The 21,589-nt window shown below is 46.3% G+C and overlaps 2 protein-coding genes across 10 annotated transcripts in view; both read left to right on the top strand.

The window, feature by feature from the left end:
• Positions 1-19,113, top strand: part of osbp2b (oxysterol binding protein 2b) — a 96,833-nt gene extending 77,720 nt beyond the window's left edge. For all 4 annotated transcript variants that reach the window (XM_015366223.2, XM_015366227.2, XM_015366224.2 and 1 more), the window contains 7 exons: positions 3,259-3,504; positions 3,716-3,836; positions 6,505-6,608; positions 8,635-8,730; positions 10,560-10,744; positions 11,496-11,716; positions 13,218-19,113. In XM_015366223.2, coding sequence (XP_015221709.1) covers positions 3,259-3,504; positions 3,716-3,836; positions 6,505-6,608; positions 8,635-8,730; positions 10,560-10,744; positions 11,496-11,716; positions 13,218-13,360 — 1,116 coding nt within the window. In that variant the 3' untranslated portion in view covers positions 13,361-19,113. The remainder of the gene's footprint in view (positions 1-3,258; positions 3,505-3,715; positions 3,837-6,504; positions 6,609-8,634; positions 8,731-10,559; positions 10,745-11,495; positions 11,717-13,217) is intronic.
• Positions 19,114-20,509: 1,396 nt separating this feature from the next.
• The window catches only part of LOC107079755 (trichohyalin), a 33,564-nt gene continuing 32,484 nt past the window's right edge, over positions 20,510-21,589 (top strand). For all 6 annotated transcript variants that reach the window (XM_069182284.1, XM_069182280.1, XM_069182281.1 and 3 more), the window contains exon 1: positions 20,510-20,597. The gene's annotated coding sequence lies outside the window, so the exon portion shown is untranslated. The remainder of the gene's footprint in view (positions 20,598-21,589) is intronic.

Raw genomic sequence — 21,589 nt, 5'->3', positions numbered from 1 at the left:
ACCTCTTCTGAACCGTTTGAAAGCAGCGCTCTTTCCCCTCCCCTCACCCGCCGCGCCCCGGATAGCGCAGGTCTCGCCCCTCGGCCTCGCTCAGGGGAGACCGAGACACCGAGGCGTGCTCCCCACGACACGCCCACCTGCAGAAGCATTCATCATTTGAGCGAGACGGCCCTCTGAGTCTGTAGGCTCCTGGAGAGTCGCTCCCCTGCTGGGCGTCTCACCCAGGCTGGCCGCTTGGAGAATCCCAGTGCAGTTGTCTGGGCAAATGGCCTGCGCTTGAGCTGGCGAGGCCTGGACAACAGCACTCAGCCTGCGTGCCATGAACGCCTGCACCCCTTGAGCCTCCCCTGTCTTTCTTTTAGGGTTTAGTCCTTTCTGTTTAGTGCAGTTTGAGGACCACAAAGATCCAATATGGTGCCCACTCCCACAAAGGTACAGAAATGCTATTTTGACAACCCTTAAGCCACTGAAGTCAAGCGTCACACTCCTAATCTTCCTTCACGCAATGTTTGCAACTCCCAATAAGTTGTTTCCATTCAGATAAAAATGAGTATTAATGGACTGACTCAGATCTGCCACAGGTAGGTACAGTAGGTTCTATTCACTCTGATAAAATTCTGAATGTCATTAGGAACAATCTATCTTTATATGAGATAACCTGCAGATTTCTTTTAATGCCTCTTTGCATCAGACAGTTATTTGCATGTTGAAGCACGGCTGTCTTCTAATTTGTTTTGTATAATAAGAAGACTTTTAAAATCCTAAAGCTCTGCTGCTGATTAGTTGTGTTCCAGTGCGTTTAGTTCTCATTAACCGCAGTCTCCGGGATCGTCAGAAGGCAGTGAGTTTCTCTCCTGCCCTGCTGTCTTCGTTACTGTTAGCAGAGAGAAGAAGCCCCGCCCACTGCTTGTAGTGCTCAGCCTCTTTGGCCCTGTGATTGGTCAGTCTCAGCCACAGTAAGAGGCACAGCCCGGAGCTGAACCTGAAGTCTCTCTGCCATTGGCTTCCCCAGGCATGCTGAATGAGTCCACTCCTGAGTCCTAGTTTCCTACAGGTCTGGAAAAAATATAGATAACATTCCGACAGGTTTGTTCTGCAGATCCTCAGGTAATTAATCTTGAGTACAGCTATGAACAACTGTTCTCTCAACACAAAAGAATCTAAATATCGGAGACCGTTTGTCTCAGTTATTAGGTCAGTGTACAATACCGTCTCTCTGCTGAAAGTAAAGCCGCAGTGCTGTTAATCATTTCTTGGTCCCCCAGATGCGGCCAGGCTGACATTTAATTGCTGCTGTGCCTGGGAGCGAATGTGGCTGATAAGTGTCAAGGAAGTAAAGATCCCTACTTTCACAGCTGGGGCCTTCTGCTGTTCTCTTCGGTTCCCATTAATCTGCAGCTTTTCACCCGGCGCGCTGCCAGGCTCCCCCTCCCGCGCAGACGAGCAAGGGCGAAGGATAGGGACAGGCCTGCAGGCTTAGCCTCTGGGATTGCTCCATCACTCCAGGCGGCTCACCAGTCCTACTGCGCTCCGTATGTCCTAGAGTACCCTTTCCTTTCTGATCGGCGCTGTGTGCTGTTAGCATTTGAAGGAATAGAACCTAGCAACCTGTTGCAGATCTGAGTCAGTCCATTAATACTCATTTTTATCTGAGTGGAAACAACGTATTGGGAGTCACAAGCAATGTGGGAAGTGAGATTAGGAGTGTGACACTGAAGAGTAGCCAATAAGAGCACTTCTGTATCTTAGTGGACATGGACACTGATGTTTCGTAGTCTCAGGTGTAGGGAATTTGCAAGCTCTGTTTTTGTTATTAAGAGATATTATTTTTATTAGTAGGTGTTATTTCGTGTTCTCCAGAACTCTACTGGGAGTGTTTTTTGCGCTTAAATTACATCTAATGATAAAGATATCAATATTTCTGTATTAAAGACATTCTTCTTCATTTGGAGAAGACATATGCCATTTACTTGTGAAATTGACTTTGTGAAGGTTAAGATTCATTAAGATGAATCCTTCATGTAGCTCAGTTTAATTAGAAGGATAATGTCCTGCTATTAATAAAGCCCGATAATGGGAACTGCTCACTGCACTAAAGTCAAAGCTCATTTCAATTTGATTCCACAGATGCAATGTTGTCACCATAAAGCTGTTCTAAGTAACTATCCATGAGTGATTTCAGTCTAGAAGCTAATTATGTGATGACACCAAGACTCAGACAGCTTTTATAACTAGTGACACCAAATTACATAGATGAATGTAGACCTCATCTGCTTAAGAGCTCATTTTCCAGAACTAGAGGCCCCCTTTTTATCTGTCAGTCAGACCCCCCCCGTGTGCTTCGCAGTGTTTCAGTAGTATTGCTGCACTCATCCGGAGACAAAAACTGCAAACCACAAAGGAAAATAGTTTGGAAATCCTTGGAAAAAATCTGTCTATATAAAGAATTGATTGCATTGAGCATTAATGATCATGCTGTAATTCCAGTCTCCCGTTACCTTGTCAATGAGCTATAGGATGATTTTTTGTTCTCGTTGCCCCTCCATTCTTTATTAACATTGTAAGTAATAAGTGTGTGCTAGGAGCAACAGCTTTTGGTAGGAGTAAGTGGATCTTTAGGGTCGCTTTATTTGCCTCTAGCTGTCAACTGCTGAGGCAGGGGTAGGATCAGTTGGGTGCCCGATGACTCAACGGTGTCGTGTCGCGATGGCGCAAAGAAACTCACTGTGTCTCTCCTCTCTCCTGACGGTGGGGGGCGTGAGAATTAAACCCGGTCCCCAGCCAGCGAGATGAGAAGGGTCTGAAACACTGGCGTATTGTCCCCTTGTCCATTGACATTCCACAGCTTGTGTCAGCCACCACGCTGCTGCTGGAATCACATGATACAGGCTCTGATGTGACTGATGAGCTTTAGAGGGAATGATTGGGGGAAAGACAGCCCTGCCACAGACTTTGTGTGTGCTTCCTTGTAGACTCTCTGTAGCATTAACCGTAAATCATGGAGGTGTATTTACTGTAAATGCAGTTAAGTGTTGCAAGAAGATGTGACCCATGATTTAAGCTCCGAAAATCTCTGTAGGCTAACTACCTCACACGTGTTGCGAAGCGATCAGTTGGCAGGTGACCCCAGCCTTGCATGCTTGTGGCGAACGCGTGCACAGCTGGGGAGGGCTGTGACAGTCTGAGCCGCCACTTGGAGCGAAAACGCGTGGCGTCGGCCTGCACACTGACCACGTCCCCACGGCGTCTCCTGCGCAGGTGAACTTCAACGAGCCCCTGTCGATGCTGCAGAGGCTGACGGAGGACCTGGAGTACCACGACCTGCTGGACCGGGCGGCCAAGTGCGAGAGCTCCCTGGAGCAGCTGTGCTACGTGGCGGCCTTCTCCGTGTCCTCCTACTCCACCACCATCCACCGCACGGCCAAGCCCTTCAACCCGCTGCTGGGAGAGACCTACGAGCTGGACCGGCTGGAGGAGCATGGCTTCCGCTCCCTGTGCGAGCAGGTCAGGCACGGGCCCGCGCTGGGCGAGCACGGGAAGCACACAGGTGCAGGCCCTGGGAGAGGGCTGTGGTTCCCGGCCAGGTGGACGTCCTTGCTTGGACCACGTTTCCCAGAATGATGTGGGGAATGAGCAGCTGGTTTGGCACAAATCAATTCATCAGATGATGCAGGGTGGCCAAACCAGTGTCTCTCCTCTTCCTGTGGTCCCACAGGTGAGCCACCACCCACCGGCTGCTGCCCATCATGTCTACTCGCGGAGGGGCTGGACGCTGTGGCAGGAAATCACCATCGCCAGCAAGTTCAGAGGAAAATACCTCTCCATCATGCCACTGGGTGAGTGCACTGTCCTGGGCCCGGGCACTCCTGCGGCATGCTGGGAAAAGAGTAGTGGGCCCGGGCACTCCTGCGGCATGCTGGGAAAAGAGTAGTGGGCCAGCATTTCTCAGGAATACTGGTAAAAGACTATAGCAAATGTTCCAGGACTGGAATAGTTCAGGGACTAGAGTATGGATCAGACTCTTTTTTCAAACTTAAACTATTACCCCCAGGTTACGTGGAACCTGGAAGATGTTAACCTTGTGTGAGAGCCTGTTAGACAGGGTAAGTCCAGTCTGGAAACCCGCTCTTCCAAGCGGTTCATTGTCCCCAGGCTGGACTGTGCCAGTGTGCATTTTTCTTTTCCCGCTAGTCTCACACCCCTGCCTCCGCCCCCTTTAGACTGGGCGTCGACTTTTAGCGGTGCTCCCCGCGGCTCCTCCCACTGCCACACTGTCACAGCACACTTGGCTCAAGAATGAAATCCGGAAAATTGTGCTTAAGGAACAGTTACCAGAACCAAACTCTTCCGTAGATCCCGGACTGCATCCATAACACGGCATGCTCATGTTGTTCTTCCGGCTTTACTGCTTTGACTGTGTGACATTTAGAGGATTTTCCGACACAGTGGATTTGTGGTGCTGTTTTTTTTTTTTAATTACATGCAAGCTTAAGAAGATGTGATTTTAATAAGAGCTTCCTCTCAGACAGCAGCAGTCCAGCGATCCAGCTAACAGTGAGACATGACAGCAATGAGTCACCCAACCGCTGTCACAACTCGGTTTTTCTGTTTCTTTTAATCTGGATGATTGCTTTGATCTAACTGCCAAGCGGCCGTCTGCCCTTGCATCAGGAATAGCAGCGGTGTCATTGAAGGGCCGAGTGTAGAAACTGGCTTGCATTATAAAAATGTAAGCATTTCTCCGCGATGTGATGAGCAAACAGTCTGCGCGCTGTCGAGTTCTAAAGTCTGGAAGTTGTGCTCTATGCTGGCTATGACAGTTACTGTATGATCTGTACACACGTGCTGGAAAAGCAATAAAATGAGACTGTCAGGCGCAAGGCTTCCTCTTTCCCGTAGGAAGGCATGTAATTCTTTATGAGTCTGGGAAACACTAAATCAATCTTTAGCATCCGTGCTCGAAGTAAACCAAAAAATCTATAAAAGTGCTGCTTCTTCTGTAATTTCCACAGTTCTTTCTCCGTTTTGCTTTTCCTCAAGGGCTTTTGGAGTTGCTCTTAAGAAATCGTTTGATGTCGCAAGAGCTCCCAGAGTTTTAAGGAACGCCAGCTGCTGGGAACAGCCATGACCTTCTGTCAAACAAAATGCTGCTGTCAAAAAAACTTGCAGGCACACTAGAGTGGGGTGTCTCTCGTCTCTGCTTTTGGAGACGGAACACAAAGATTCTTCCCTGAAACAAACAAAAAATCTGTTTGGACAATCGCTACAAATGTACAAATGCGGTCTGACGCAACATACTGACAAACACCAGACAAGAAAAATGGAAGACAGAAGGATCTACACTCATTTTTCACAAGGGTGACAAGGGCTTTAGATTCTTTGCTAAATCAGCCGCTCACAACAAAGAGGAGTATGCCAGATCAAGCAGTCTCTTCTTCATGTGCTTGTAGGTCATCAAATTAGCAATGTAGAGCTTTTCATGATTGTAAAGGATCTCAAAGTGCTTCAGGCTATTAGTCCATCTAATTCAATAATAAAAGAGTACAACTCTGGGTGTGAAGGCATAGCTGAGGAAGAACTCATTAGGCATAGCTCTCATTGCTAAGTCTGATAAATAGATTTCATTTTATGTCTCTACTGTATATTTATTTGTTTAATCCACATCTGTAAAATAACATCTGTAATCTTACTGCATTTCCATAAGTCATTGGCCAGACTAATCTTGCTGCCTGGTTCCAACCTACTCTGTGTTACTTACACACAATTTAGCATTGCTAAGTGAATTCTAGTCATGTTTAATCATTTATAGTACCCCCTATACTGTGATGATTCTCATTCAGCGTTAACATTTAAAAACGATCATGAAGGAAAGTCTTCTTTCAGTGTTTAAGCAGATATATTGATGAAATACAGATATCTCTTAGAAGAAAGTTCTAAGTTCAGAGTTGAGTATAGGGTAGCTCTAGAAGAAAAGGTAGCAGCACACAGTGAAGGTACATAAAGCTGGCTTTGACAGACTGCAGTGCTCAGCACGCCGCCCTTATAAAACCAGACAAATTGGTGCCAGACCACCAAAAACTTTGGAAAAATGAGCAAAACTTAAACTTTGAAGCCCTCTGGGCCCTTCTCGATACACACACTGGCTGTTTCTGTGAAGCACTGACAGCAGACACACTGCGTCCCATCCAGCCCCAACACTGCCTGGCGTTCTGCACAGAACATCGCCGATCTGAGCCGACTGCAGCCCCCCCAGGGCTTGCGGACGTCATCTGTCTCGGAGTGTTGTTGCCTGGGAGCCGCCGTCAGACCCAGCGACAGTGAGGGAGGAGTATAAAGCTGTGTGCAAATACAAAACACCGCCAGACTCAAACAGCTGCGTGTGCATACAAAACCGGGATCGTCTTGCGTGTGTCACAGAGAGACAGAATTAGGCCATCTCTCACTCTCGGTGGGCTTGCCCTGATTTTTATTATTTTTTTTGTTTTTTCCGTTTGCTTTTCCCAGGTGCCATCCATTTACAGTTCCACTCCAGCGGGAATCACTACGTGTGGAGAAAAGTCACATCCACGGTCCACAACATCATAGTGGGGAAGCTGTGGATTGACCAGGTGGGCGTTCCCTGCAGCTCTCTGCTCAGACAGAGGGCATTCACCCGTCTGCTCCTGTCGTTTCAGTTCTTGATGGTTTTGCGGTTTTCTGATGGTCCTCTGCTTGTCGTCTTTTCTGCTTAGAGAAACAACATCATGGCTGTTGATGTTCTTAAGAAATACCGATGTGTTTAACAGATCTCACCTGCTGGGCGGGCTGGGGTAAGGGGACACAAAGGTTCAGTTCTGTCACCAGACAGTCACAAGTCCAGACTAGGCCTCTGTCCTAATTCACACTGATTCTCAGTAATCCCCTCCTCAGCAAGACCCATGATCTGAAATTCCCTGGCCATTGCATGATTTCTTTTGAGAATTAATCACAATGATAAATACATTCAGCGTCGTTTTCAGATTAAAAGCCTTTGTGCCGACACATTGACCCAAGTTGCTGTCTTTGCCAAAAACCACAACAGCCACAGCCGTGTCGTTACTGAGCAACGGGGTCACTGAGGCGCTGCACCCCAAATTTGGCCTGCTGGCCCCATACCTTCACAGGTAGCCATCTGAGAGGGTTTCTTTTGCTATGGACAATGGCTATCAAAGAGGAAAGAATAATAGAAATGAGTGCAGTAGAGTAAACAATTCCTGCACCTCATATTTATGAAGAGTTTTCTGCTTCAGCGGGTTCACACCCATTCCTGCTGGGGTCTTTCAAACAACCCAGCCTGGCCAAGCAGTGAGTTGTGATGTAGCTCTTTCAGGACGTCAGCTCCCCATGACCAGTGGAAGTGTCTCTCTGCCAAATTTGTCAAATGAGGAATGTAATTCCTTCACAAAAAGGGGGCAATAAGCTTTTGTGCCCAATATCCTCATGTAGAGGACACCCCCGACAAGCAAGATTGCCGTGTCCCAGCGGGCTGATCCTGCTTTCCTCTCTATAAATATGCCCTCTGAGGGGACAGCTAATTCAAGGCTGACCTGATTAGAATGCAGTGTCTCTGGGGGCCTCTGCCGTTTGTCATTTATAACCCTCAACCGCAGCTTGAGTTCCTATGAGAGTTCAACTAAAATGATCACAAAAGGGGATTTAGAAATAACCTTATAAACACTCTTTTATCTGCAAGACCCCACAGGGGTGTCCTGGAGCCCTAAGTCCAGTATCTGCTTGGTGCACTGATGTGTCCCGTTCGTTCTGTTCTGTAGTGCTCGACAGCATGCAGCGCTGTTTGGAAGCAATCGGAGTTTTCCAGTTGAATATACTGCCTTGAAGTCATGGCCAGCTCGGTGGTGCAGGGGTTAGCGTTGCTGTGTCTCTTGAGTGTTCCTCGTGTGGCTCTCTGGATTGAGAATCTGGACGAGTGTGGGTGATGTAAACTAGTGGTCCCACTGTGGTGGTCCGAGTTTTCTCTGCTGTTTTTTTATGTAGACATTGCTAACTTTGAGAATGACAGGGCAGTTTTCATTAGTATGGTTAGAAAAGCTTACCTGCCTGAAGTGCCTCATTTGTTTATGATTTATGTTTACGATTCCAGTCTCAGCTGGGGTTTTAATCATTAATTGGTTCCTGATTAATTTACTTTGATAAATGGTTTATACTGTGTGGATGTCTATGGAGATACAGACTTGACCTCATGCCTGATTTGCTACCAGAAGATTAGATGAATTATGTGTTAAATCCACTTCAAACCTATCATTCCAAATAACACTATTTTAATACATGATATATGTTAGCATGGTGGATTAGTGAATGCCATTGTCTCAGAACTCTTCCCGACCATGTTGTTCTCTGCTTGGAGACGTCTTTTTGACAGAACGGAGCAGAGCATACTGAGCTTATGAAGTCACTGACCATGCATGAATGGCAACAAAGATCACATGTGGAGGCACAACGCAATTAAGAACTAAATGCCAGCGGGGTAAAAAAAAATGAGTAATTAGGTCTCTCTGAATGGTTCTGCCTGAGTTAGTGCTGAGGCCCCAAGTTGTATGGCTGCCTGTCAGTGCCTTGTGTCCTCTCTGACTCACCGCCTGTTGCTCCTCTCCGCAGTCGGGCGACATAGACATTGTCAACCACAGAACGAAGGAGACCTGCCAGCTGAAGTTCTCTCCCTACAGCTACTTCTCCAGAGATGTCCCCCGCAAGGTAAGAGGCTCCCCGTGGCAGGAGAGAGCTGCTCTAAGGATTTGCTCTGCAAAGCAGACTCTGACACAGACCACAGACCTCCCCAAGACTCTGTTGACAAGCAGTTACTGTAGTAGCTGGTGTCTTGAAAGGTGGCCCTTGTTCTGGTGTTTCTTTTTGTCCTTGCAGGCCAGAAAGAAACAGTAGACAGGGAACAGGAAAGTCATTTTGGAAGATAATTAGTTGTTTTTCTTTTTCCCATGTACCTTTGAGTGTGGCTTTCAGTCTGAAAACTATCAGCCAGTGCGATAGTTCAGATGGCTCACAGCACTGATTTACAGAAGTCGTCTATCTGCCTTGGCTTCTGCACACACGACTCTTTCTAGATTGTGGTGTTTTGTGGGCTTTATTTCCATCTTCACTCAGTTGGGCACTTCAATTAAAGAAGTGTTTTCCAGGTCTTGGTGTAAAGGTGCATTCCAGTGGCACAGTACTGTACCTTTAAAACCGTTCTAAAGTGTGAAAGGATGAAGGTAAAATTCAGAACAGAATAGAAGCTTCTTTGCAAATGGATTGGTTGGGGTGGTGTCTGATAAATACCATTGGTACTGAAGCTTCCAGCCTAAAAGGGTAGCTGATGTCACTGCAACTTTAAATCTGTCCTGTTTGAGTGAGCGATAACAATGACCAGTTTCACAATGAATTGCAATAACCCCTTCAGTTGTTACACAACCCCTTGAGAAACTGTTCTCTTTGTGGCAAAAAATATTAGACACACATCTCAGTCCCTGGCAGACTTGAGGTTCCGATGCATTTGCATGTCCAAGCAGCTTTAAGATTGTCTTGACCCCTGACGCCTTCGTACTGTAACAATCGATTACCGTCCAGCCAGCTCGGCTCAACGCCCCTGTTCACTATCTTCCCTGCCTCTTCAGGCGTCTCCTTCGAAGGTGGCGAAGATCGTGAACAGGTGAGTTCAGCTGAGCTGGATGGAGGAAGCGAGTGGCAGATCTCACCTTGATGAGCAGTGGAGAATCGAGCCTAAAACTGGGCTTTACAGTGTTTGCACCTGAATTCCCCCCCATGAGCTGGCCTCCAGGCCCATCGATGATTTAGAGCAGGGGCAAGCACTGGCAGTCCTTTAGTTACAGCTTTTCGTTTTCTGGCATCCTTTATATCTCAAACTGTAGCACCTTAATAAAACAACTTAAGATGGATAAGAAGTTAAATAGTTAATTAGAATTTAAAATCAGTTGTGTTTTACTGGGCCTCAATTTCATACTAATTGAAAAGTGCCTCTAAAACCTGCAGAATCCCTGTTTTGTGTGCAGGGCGAACGTCGGGAACCGGCGACTGTAATACCACGCGAGCTTCACTTGTTAAAGATGAACTGCGCCCCCTGCTGGAAAAGACTAGCAATTACATTTTTCAGTCCAATTTCTACAGACACCTCTCCTTTTTACCTGGTTATAGGCTGGGTTCCATGTAAACTGCAACTTATAGAAAACACCTTGAAAAAAAGCTCTGTAAATCTCTGTTTTTTCAGTTCATAAATAATGTGGGATTTAAAGGTTCCAGTCCACTCCTGACAGCAAACAGCGGGCTCAGGCTTAGAACCGATAACAGTGTTTTCCTAGGTCAGGCTCAGGTTAATAAATGTGGTTTAGACTATTATAATAATAATAATTGTATTGTTGTCCTTGAAATGTGATTTTAATCTCGTGTGACGGATTGCCCCGCCGTTGCACAGGAACAGCTCACAGTTCAGAGTGGCAGGAGAAGGGGGTGTTCCTGCTGGGGGGGCTCTGTCGTCCCTCCTCTCTGACCCTCCCCCCGTCTCTCCGCCGCAGGTCGCGGGTGTGGCGACGGACAGCGAGGGCAAGGCCCACTACATCCTGTCGGGCACGTGGGACGAGAAGATGGAGTGCTCCAGGGTCGTGCACAGCAGCCACGGCGCCAGCAGCTCCGAGGGCAAGCAGAAGACGGTGTACCAGACGCTGGCGCCCAAGCTGCTGTGGAAGAAATACCCCCTCCCGTAAGTGGCCCCGCCGGCCTGCCCCGGTCCTGTCCTGGTCCTGTGGCGGGGTCGGCCGGCGGCGCAGACTCGGTCGAGCTCTGGGGAACACGAGCACCGGGCAGAAGCACGGTCAAGCCAGGCCAGCGTCCGATCCAAGAGGCCGTCGTTACTCCTGGGGTGCTTTAAACCGACGCCTGCTGTACTGTAGGCGACGGGGTCAGAAATAACTGTTGTAGGCGAGACCTCAGGAGTAACTGCAGGGAGGGGATAACCGCTTCAGGGGTGGCACCTGGGCCGTAAGCGGACCATGATCCCAAAACGATTGTCAATGGTGCCTCATCGGCACCCACTTATGGTAATAATACAGGGTGACCGTGGTTGTGGCTGGACTATAAAACCCTCTGTAACAGTGCTGGAGTCTGGGACGCTGTGGGGGACGAACCTGGTGTGCGTCCTCTCCCAGTGTTCTCCGGAAACGGCCCGTCTCAAACCTCGAGTGAACTCCTGGCATCTCCGCGCCAGTCGAAGTCTTCGGCTTCGGAGCAGCACGGCGACGGGGAAGAGCCGGAGCTGGGGCACGCCTCGGGGCCGAGCGGGGTCAAACCGCCGTCTCCATGACAGCTGGGGACGGGCGCGGGGAATACCCACCGAAGCAACACATGAGGGGCCTGTCCGAGGCGCGAGAATGCCGCCGCGCTGGAGCCGGGGGACTGCGTGGACAGGGTCGTGTCGGTTTCCCCGCTTCCTGAGTGCGCGTCTCTTCCCCCAGGGAGAACGCGGAGAACATGTACTACTTCTCCGAGCTGGCGCTGACGCTGAACGAGCCGGAGGAGGGCGTGTGCGTGACGGACAGCCGGCTGCGGCCCGACCAGCGCCTGATGGAGGGCGGCCGCTGGGACGAGGCCAACGTGGAGAAGCAGCGGCTGGAGGAGAAGCAGCGGGCGGTGCGGCGCCGCCGGGAGGCCGAGGCCGCCGACGCCCTGGACGGCGGTGAGCAGGGATTGGCTGCCCGGGGACCAATCGGCGATCAGAACAATAGTGTGGCGCCTGACGTGGCATTGACCCATAGCTCACGTCAAGCCAGGCACAGGGTTTATGTATTTTAACGCTTCTTGTTCTTTTCACCTGCATTACTCCAGTTGTTCCACCCACTTGTGCATCCAGAGTGAGGTTAGTCACCACCCAGAGAAAATACAGCTTTTCATGTAACGTTTGTGTGATCTGGTCTGGAGTTTTTTTTTCTTCTACTTAACAACATAGGCTATTGTTTTTCAGACCTTGATCCCAGGGATCTCAATGGCTTCTCGTTTTTCATTGCTCAGGGACTCCCCTTTCGTTACCTAACAATTCAGTGTTCAGTTCAGCTCTTGTATGGCGTGTTAAGCAGGTATCTATAAAATCGGTAAGACTATCTTTGTACAGTGAGGGGTATTGAATTGGGCTGCAGCCATGTGTCAGAAATCAGGAACCAGGGAATGAGATGGGTCGAGGGTTTTCTGACCGATAGCACACTGTTATCTGAATTGCCTTAAAGCACGGTTGGCAGTTTAAAGATGATTAGCTGACTGTGGAGGCACTGTTGTACTCATCATAGTATCTCCAAAAATATCTTCCTGCTCCCGAATCTGTGCAGCGAGTCTGTAGAGCTTCACAGCTCCTCCTCACTGATCTGTTGGCCAAAGCTGGAAGCTGGCAGCCAGGCCTGTCCTGCCGTTAGTTGTATGGCTTTGTAAACCCAAACTGAGACAGAGACGACTCAGATCGCGTCTTGTCTTCTTTTTCTACCGGGGCCGGACTTCATCAGAGTGAGTGAGTTTTTCCCTCCCCAGCCTCACCACCTCCCATGAGCTCAGCAGTGGCAGTATCCTAGGCCTGTCCCACACGCCCCCTGTTCCTCACTTTGCTGGTGTGCTAACTGCAGAAGACTGAGGACAGATTCATGTCTGATGGTGACTTAGATTTCCTCCCTCCTGAAGTGCACTGGAAAACCAGGACTGTTCTCCCTAATGTGTATGTGTGTGATAAGCCACCTCCTTGTAAGAATGCTTCTCACTTCCCAGCTCGAGCTGTGCCTGCCTGTCTCTTGTCTCTTGTGTCATGCTGTAGGTAGAAGCACAAAAATGTGTAACATTAATCAGTTCAGTAAAAGGACCAAATGGCTGCACCTTGTTTGGGAGCGTTCTAAAATTTCTTTCTTAAGTTCTTAGTACTCATGTGAGCTGTTGATACACAAGGCTTAGAGGTGAGATGAAATAATGGGTGATTGCATTTTTTTAAAATGCTTTTTAGCTTTTTAACAAGTGAAATGTTTTTTACACATTGTTTCCAGCAATGATCTGAGCCTCCCGGGAGGAAGTGTACCTGCTGGTTAGGAAATCTGAGTTGGGCTGACCTCCTGTGTCAACCCACGGCTGACCAGGTGGGGGAGTGACTGGGGGCTTGGCCACCCAGTGTGGACATCCTTGGTGATCCTGGTGTTCTTGTTCCGCAGGGAGAGAATATGAAGGCTACCAGCCCCTGTGGTTTGAGAAGAAGGTGGACGTCATCACAGGAGAGGCATCCTACGTGTACAAGGGAGGGTACTGGGAGGCCAAAGAAAAGCAGGACTGGAAGGTGTGCCCTGATATCTTCTGAGCTGTTCAAGGGCCTTGGTGACTGACCTAGGAGTTTCTACAGCAGTTGAAGAGGGAATGTCTCACTTGAAATACATATAGATGGTACATATGTGTATATACTGTACTGTGTGCCTGTACATATTTCTGTATACACACACAGTATAGAGGGTGTTTCAGATGCCACGGTCATTGTTTTGCTTTTATTTTGTCTATAAATTTTCCTCTATCCGTTCCACGTTGCACTGGAGCAGGATACGCGAAGGGAGCCTCTGTGCTGAGCCGGTGTGCATGGAGAGACATGGCACGTCTCTCCACAGCCTGTCGCCGGCTCACAGACGTCTGAAACACCCTCCGCGTGCGTCTACGCGCTGAGACGGACCCCAGGCAGGAGAGACTCGAGATGCTCTTCTCTCCACGCTGAGGCGGACAGCTACAGAACAGAGACCCGGAGAGCCTGCAGCATGAGACAAGACCATGCTGCAGAGGCAGTGGTGGCATTTGTCAGCCATTTAAGAAAACGGGGGCAGTGTCAGTCTGTATGGCATGCAGAGTTCAGCATCTTGTACTAGGTAGCAAACTCTGACTTGTGTGTCTTCCCTCACACAGCAGCTGCCTGGTTATGAGGGGCTGTTCTGTCTGTGAACATCTGTAAGTTGTTCCTGTAAAAAGCACTTTAACATACTTACGAACAAATCAGTCTGTGGGCTCTGCACTGAAACATAAAAACCCGACAGGCTCATTTTCTTTCAATATTTTATGGGGTTTTCTGATTTCTTCCAAAAGACCCAGAAGGCAGAGAGCAGTGGCACCTGCCAGATGTTCACAGCTGTGCTTCCACTCCATCAGTCTGTGCAGAGGTTCCTCACTGCTCCATGCGTAGAGAAGTAAGGTATTTCTGAATGGTCCTCGAGTGGAGTTGAACAGTGTTCGCGTCATTATTTGTGCTCTCACTCACAATCATGGCACACTGTGACCTGCTGTGACGGAACATGGTAGAATTCACCTCTCTTCAGTTTTGAAGGACTGCCCTGTTTTGATTAGCATGGACTTTTCCCAGTGTGCGAATGACTTCTCTGTGTGCGCCAGCTCATTAGTTAGAGCTTTGAATTTGGCTGAGCTTTAATTTAGGCCCTTCACAGCCTGCAGAGGGCTGTGTTACAATACTGGTATTGCAATCTAAGCCAGGAAACAGGTAGAAAATATAACATAAAGGTTGTGTGCAACATCCTTCAAACAAATTGAGATAATGCCCCTGGTGAATAGAATTGTTTGGAATTTCCTTATTTTAATAGTTTTTTTTCTGGAAAAAAAGGGAAGCCCTGAACCCATTTTAAGTGTCTCACGTTTCCACTGCCTGCAGTTTCAGCTGGCTGTGTTTGTCTGGTGATGCCATGTTATTTAAACAGGCAGCTCTCAATAGTACATCTTAGTGATCATTTACTTTGACGGTTTGCTAAACAATTATTTACACCTGGACACAATTAATGAAATTGGATTCAAGCAAACTGTACAGTACACAAGTGTGTGCCTTTGAGCCAAAACCATAGTGTTACACCTTAGAAATCTGTTATAGATCTGTCATTTTCATGTTTATAATAAATTTGGATTTTTATCGCTTTTCAACAGGGGATTACTTCCAATTTCCAATTTTAGCAACTAAGCATCATTTAAAGGAACAGTTTTAGAGGTTCATGCCTAGTTGTAAGCGTTTCCCTAAAATGTTTGACTGAAAATTCATTAAATGAAAGCTAATGCTATATTGTAGTATCAAATAAACAGGAGTGCATTTTAGCATATGGCTCCAAAGGCAGTGTATTTCAAGCTAAAGCTTCAGACAGTCAGAGAGTCTGATAGTCTCCCCAAGCATCCCTGATGATGATGAGCTAATGAATGCCGCTAGTCCAACCAACAGCACAAGATTTCTTAAAGACTTGATTAAACTGATGAAAAATGTCAGGAACCCATCGAAATCCAAATGCTTAACAATACAATGGCAGCTGCCTTTCTGTAATCTTTCAGGAGATAAGGGCATTTTTAAAGGCACGAAAATTCAGCTTCCAAGATGTGAAACAAATGTGAAAATTATAATGATTTTATTGACTCATTCCCTATTTATTGAACAGACTCCTAGTTCAATTTCCATATTCTGTTATCAAGTAGCCCTTGTGTTTACCACTATCCATGGTATTGCTTACACGTCTGGTTGTTATTTCCCATTTCAGATTCAATAATCCTAAAGCTTTAAAGGCAGCGTTTGAGGTCACATTTAATTAGAAATCTAATTAACAATTAGGAAGGCAAAGAAAATAAATGTAAACGATTAAAAAACTATTACAAGCCTATTACCTTATGTTTTCAGACATTCAGCGCATAATTTGATAGTATAATACATTTTAAAGGAGGTGAACCAAAACATATTTGAAATGTATCTGAAGAATTTGGTGTTTGCTGCCTTCTTACAACTTTGAAAACCTGTTTACCCCAGATTTTCAGTACCGACTCTGAAGCTGGGCTTGCGACTTGCACAGTGGCTGCCATTCTTCCTCCTGTTTCCAGAGCTGTACAAACAGTAACAGCTCGTCTAGTTCTGTTCATTTCAGGCAGATCGCTTACATTCAATTGCTGCAAAGCTTATGGGATTCGTGCAGGTAATACAGGAACGCAGACTGCAACCATCATTCAAGTACATTAATTGCAGGATTCAGACCTGTCTATGACTTACAGCAGTAATATACATGTAAGTCACTGAACACAATGTTCAGTGTGATGTTCAGTGTGTTTTGCTGAAGAAAAGCAAGGCAGGTGGCATAACTGTTTAGAGGGAATGAGTTAACCAGCAATGCCAAGAGTCTGTGGCTCTGTCAGCGTGCTCCGCGCCGTACATCACACAATCAGCCTAGAATAAGCAACCTTGACTTCTGTTGTGTGTCACCCAGGCTGTGTAATGAGGCTGGATCGTACTGCTCCAGTGAACAGGTGCTCATTAAAATACCAGCGAAAGCAGAGCCCAGGGGCTACCTGATCCAGCAGGAGGTGACGCGCTGGGAAAAGAGTTTTAGAGGACAACTATTACACTGAGACCGGGTACAGAGAAGACTGAACGGCAAGCAGTTTGCATATTATAGACAATAAAAATTATACAAGCGATTCCATTAGTTGGTATGTATTTAGTAAGACTGGTGGTGAATTGCAAGGAAGTAACAAAGTTGGTTTAATATTCCTATAACCGGGGATCTAGGCCTGTATATCTGGAAGGGTCTTTGGGTCTTTGGGAATATTTCTGAAACCAGCAACACCATAAGTGAGTAACAGTTACAATAATAGTTATTGTACATAGTTAATTTGTGCAGTTCTAGAGGAGAGATTGGAAATCTCATTTTTAAATTGTTTCTAGAAAAAAGAAAAAACAAAAAAATGTTTGTTCTTCCAAGTTGTAGTGGCACTTTTATTTTTTTTAAAAAAGGAGAACAATCTTATTTGGCCTCTGTAAAGAATTGCTTTTTGCTTGGTAATAGGTAGACGGTGTCATGAAAGTAGTGTTCACTAGTTCAAAACAAAAAGGTAAAATGTTTGGGAGTAGTGAAACACTAAAACGTTTGGAAAAGCAACACTTCAACAAAAGCATTCTTTGACTTCCCTTTGCCATGGTCCTCGTCTCAGTTATCATGACCTGGAAAGGGAGAAGAACACACTGGCACCACTAAGCAAGGTCACCCATTTGAAACTGCAGAGCTCAAACATGTCAAACAAACGTTTATACGTCCTCTTGATTTGACTTTCTACTGTCTGTGTCCTCCTGTTTCTTAGTCACTCTCTGCTCTAAGGCTTGTTTCAGAAGCAGTGAGGTTTTTCTCACTGGTTCTCCTTCAAACCACTCTGCTTCCACTCTAAATACTTTTTTGTCTCTGAAACCCCAATCTGAGAGACTTCTCAGAGTCGCCCAGAAGTGTACAAGCTGTGTATTTCAGTGTCAGACTGTTGATGAGAAGCACCAAGTGTAACACTGATGATATTTCCCAATCCGCTGTCCCCTGTCCAGCTCTGAGGAAGTTTTAGGTAGCCACACTTAACACATATATCCATCCTGTGCCATCTGATGTTATCTGACTTGTCTTCTGTGCTCATCTTCATCAGTCCACTTGCCTACCAGTCCAACAAGAAAAAGCAGAGGGGGTCTCGAGCAGAGGAGGCTGTAGGAAAAGCTATGCTTGCTGGTATTGTTGGTGGTGTGAAGGATTCCTAGCAGTCACGTAGAATAGATGCCTCCAAAACTCCTGAGCCAAGCTACAGGGAAATGCAGATGGCAAATTGGTCCACCAACTGCTCCCTCAGCCCTTCAGGCTATACGGTTTGAAGTCCATGGACAGAGCATTGTGGGTAGTGCTACACTATGGTTGGCAATTCTTTGTCTGCTCTCAGGATACTTAATGGCCTTTATTTCCTTTGACACCCTTCCTGAAATTCTCAGAAACACTAAAGCACACCATTTGGAAACAAAGAACTTAACATTAATAGACATTAGGTTATGTCACCAAGAACTATAGTTACGATATACTGTAGATTACATAGCATAGGATCATATTAATTATAATAGAGTACAGAGAATGTCCCACATTCTTAGAGTATCGCCAAGCTTCCATCTGTCTGCCAACCAAAAATTAGATTAGATACTCCTATCTGTCATTATTGCTAGATTGTACATAAGTCACAGATATTGTAATCCTATAGTGTAAGCTTTGGAAAGGTGAGATGGAGCGAGTGAGACAGAATTATTACCTTTTTTTAAAAATACTAAAAATGAAAATTATGCAGAAGATGACCATTGGAAAGGCACACAATTAAAATATGAAGTGAAATAAACTCATGCAAAACGTAATGTTTTCTCCTGTTTATTGTGAGTAGCTTTAAAGTTTAACCTCAGAGATGTGGCGCATGACAAGCAGGAGGAGGAAGAGTGAATCGAATATCTGGTGATCTGGAGCTTTAAGCACCCTAGAGATCTGTCCTTAGGAGATGTTGCTGTTCTAACATTAGAATATTCATATTATAATATTATATTCTAGCCAGTGTTTTAAATGTGAACATATTTGGAGGTGACAAGCCCATTGTAACACTGTTCCGTTTAGCAATAATGGCGTATGGAAATGGATGACATTGTTAAAACGTAATTCTAATGTACTTAGCTCTGCTTTGCCGATACCAAAGCATAAAGGCGTGTAAAAAGAAATCCACCGATACTTTGTCTTCTCGACAAAAGTCCTGGAGATGGTAAATGTGACAACTAAATTGTTTGTTTTTTTAAAAAAAACAGCTTATACAGTGGGTTTTCTAATTTAGTTTTCTTTTCACAGATGCTTTTATTTTGTGTAACCCTTTTGTTTGTTTTCTCCACCTGCTCTCTGGAGGTTGAGGTAAAATAATGAAGACAGTTGTGCTGTCTGAGTTTTATGCTCTTTCCTCTCTGGCAGCTTCTGCCGTTTGGTTTGAGATTTGTGCTGGGGTGGGGGACTGCACCTGTGGCCTGGTGCTTGATCTAACCTGGCAGTCCTGGGGCTTCTGGGCGAGCCAGTGCCCACCAATACCTTACAAAGGGTGAGGAGGTGCTTGAGACTGTTGCACCTCTCTGTTCCAGTAACCCCAGGGGCTCACTCGAATCTGTCCAGTGGCTTTTTAAGCTTCTACTGGGGTTGTTTTAAATTTGTTTCCTTAATTTATACAAATGTAACTTCTTTAAACAGAAAAAAAGGATAATAAAAGTTTTTGTTGAACCTTGTCGTTGTGGGCTTGCACTTATTTTTCCTCTCCCTCTCTGCATTGGCTGGGGCTCACCTGAGAGGGATTGTACTGCGGAAACTTCTGTCCCTCAGTAGTTTGATGATAAATCACAATACCTTCAGGTATTGATTACGTTAACTCCCCCCAGGGCATGACGCAGATTGTTTGAATAGTTGCCTCCCGTTATTCTAGTGCGATCGTCTCCAGCTAAGGCTGTGATGAGGGTAACGGTGTGTGGCACTGACTGCGTCACTCACAGGCTCAGTGACTAAAGATCTGGAAAACAACAATCAGCCAGTTTTTGGACTCTGAATAATACCAGAAGCGCCTGGACTTCAGGCTGTTGGCAATGTGTGTCATTTACAGCAGAGGTTCATTGGACTTGAAGACAAGTCAGTTGAGTAGCTCCTCGGGTCAGGGCAGACGGACTGCGTGGCTGCAGGTTTTCTAGGTCTCTTTACAGCAGCAGCACCTGCAGAGCTGGAAGAAGCTGATAAACCTTACGCCAGTGACCATCTGAACGAGGATACAAGCAGACAAACTGGCCCTTCAGGACCCAGGCTGAAGACTGGACAGTCCTGCCTGTGCTTGGTAACTGCATTTACTCAATTCATTCAAGCATATTCATCATTTTTCATTTCGGCTTTGCTGTGGGTCTCTAGAGACAACTCAGTATTTGTTGCACAGCTGATAAGGTCGAACAGGCGGTTCAAGAGCTGGAGGAGAAATCAAAAGACATTAGTCTAAAAGCTGTTGAACTGGTGCTCTGATGTTTACTGTATCATTTAGCTGTAAAAGTTTTTACATGCCCTGTGTATGTACCAGGAAATATGCCTCTGCCAGATAAATTTGTTTGTCTGGAAGGGAGACACTTGTTCAAAGCAATTACTGAACTATAGAAAAGGTTGTAAAGGTTATTCACAGCAGGGTGCTGTAACAAAATATTTGAATATAATATAATGGGAGCCTTTTTTTATATATCAAATAAAAATACAGAGCACTACAGTTCTCACACAGAGTTGAAAGGTTAAAAATGCAATGTGTTGTATCATATTTTGCTTTAGGTAAAAAAAAATTAAAAAGGGAAAAACGCGCGAAGAATATGCTAGCACTGTAATGGTAACAGGTTCTACATTGGAGTGAAATGTATGCACTGGAAGAGAGCAACTGTAAAGGAAATCCCTTTACAGTTGAAAACCTAGGAGATTTACGGTAAAAATTGCAAGCTCTGGCGCTCAGATTCCCGCCTTGCAACCTGCCTCTAGCCCCGCCCTGCTCTGCCGACCAATCCCGAGCGTCCCCGGCTTCCGGAGGCGTTCCCGCCGGCCGAGCGGTTAGGGCCGGCCGCTCTGTTGTTCGATGGTTGCTAGGAGACTTCCTCCGGGGCCTGTCAATCACGTTTCCGTAAACAGAACGTGCTGCAGAGCTTGGGAGTAACGCGAGGCGTGGGAATTGAAAGGGACTCGGAACTTCTCCAAAAAGTAAGTCCTTAATATTTTTAGATGTCACCGTGAAGCACAAATGCAGGATGTTAGGCATTATGACACTGGATATAAAGTTTGCTGAACTTAACTTTAAAAAAAAAAGTTTTTAAAGAGGTCTTGCTAAGTTTTAAAGTAAACTAATGCATTTTTTTTCCCGTGTCCATCCGTTACTAACTTGCAAGAGAACGGATTCAAGGATGTTTGCAGAACTGTATGTTTTAAAGCCGTATGAGAAGGTATTAAAGGGGAAAATACTTGCAATGTGCGGTACCTGAGAGCTGCTCTCAGTTAACGGCTGCGGTGCTCTGAGATACTGGGATCGCCTCAGACCTGCCCAGACATTACTGGCATTCCTGACGTAATTGCACTCACAGTATGTGTTAATAAAGAAAGAAAACAAGTGATTATTTTTTAAAATTCTACTGGAGTTAATTTTAACATCTATAGCTGCTGAAGCCAGGGCTGTCTGCAAGACCAGCTGTAGAGTGAGTGAACTACTACAGTCTGTGGTTCAGTTGGATCGAGCAACAGCGACGTTTTTGTCCTAGAATTCGTGCACAGATGTGTGACTTCTCTTAGTAGGGAAAAATAAACAGGGTGATCATATTCAGTAGTATAAATAGTGTTTATGTGTGATTTAGCATCTGTGAGGTGGATTCGCTGAGATGCCGATTGAAGCAGAAAGCCCGAGCGAGAAATAAACTCGTGTGTGTCTCCGTGCGGGTCTTTTCCCCCGGACTGGACTGAGGTGTCCTGCTAGTCCGGTGCATGCCAGTACTGCAGGCATGGCCACTGTAGATGCGGTCCTGGTTTTCGCTGAGCTGGAAATACCAGCCTACTCCCAGGATGTCGTTTTATGTTGTATTGCTTCGTGGTGTGGCTTAGGTGTGCTAGGAGCAATACCAGCGTGCACTAATTAACGCCCGCTCACCCATTCGCTGGAAAAGCCGCTTCCTGCAGAGCATTTAGGAGCCCGCTCAGGCAGCACT

The sequence above is a fragment of the Lepisosteus oculatus genome, chromosome 22 (genome assembly GCF_040954835.1).
Source record: "Lepisosteus oculatus isolate fLepOcu1 chromosome 22, fLepOcu1.hap2, whole genome shotgun sequence".
Lineage (NCBI taxonomy): Eukaryota > Metazoa > Chordata > Actinopteri > Semionotiformes > Lepisosteidae > Lepisosteus > Lepisosteus oculatus.
The sequence above is the reverse complement of the archived record's forward strand: the minus strand, read 5'-3'. Positions and strand labels throughout refer to the sequence as shown.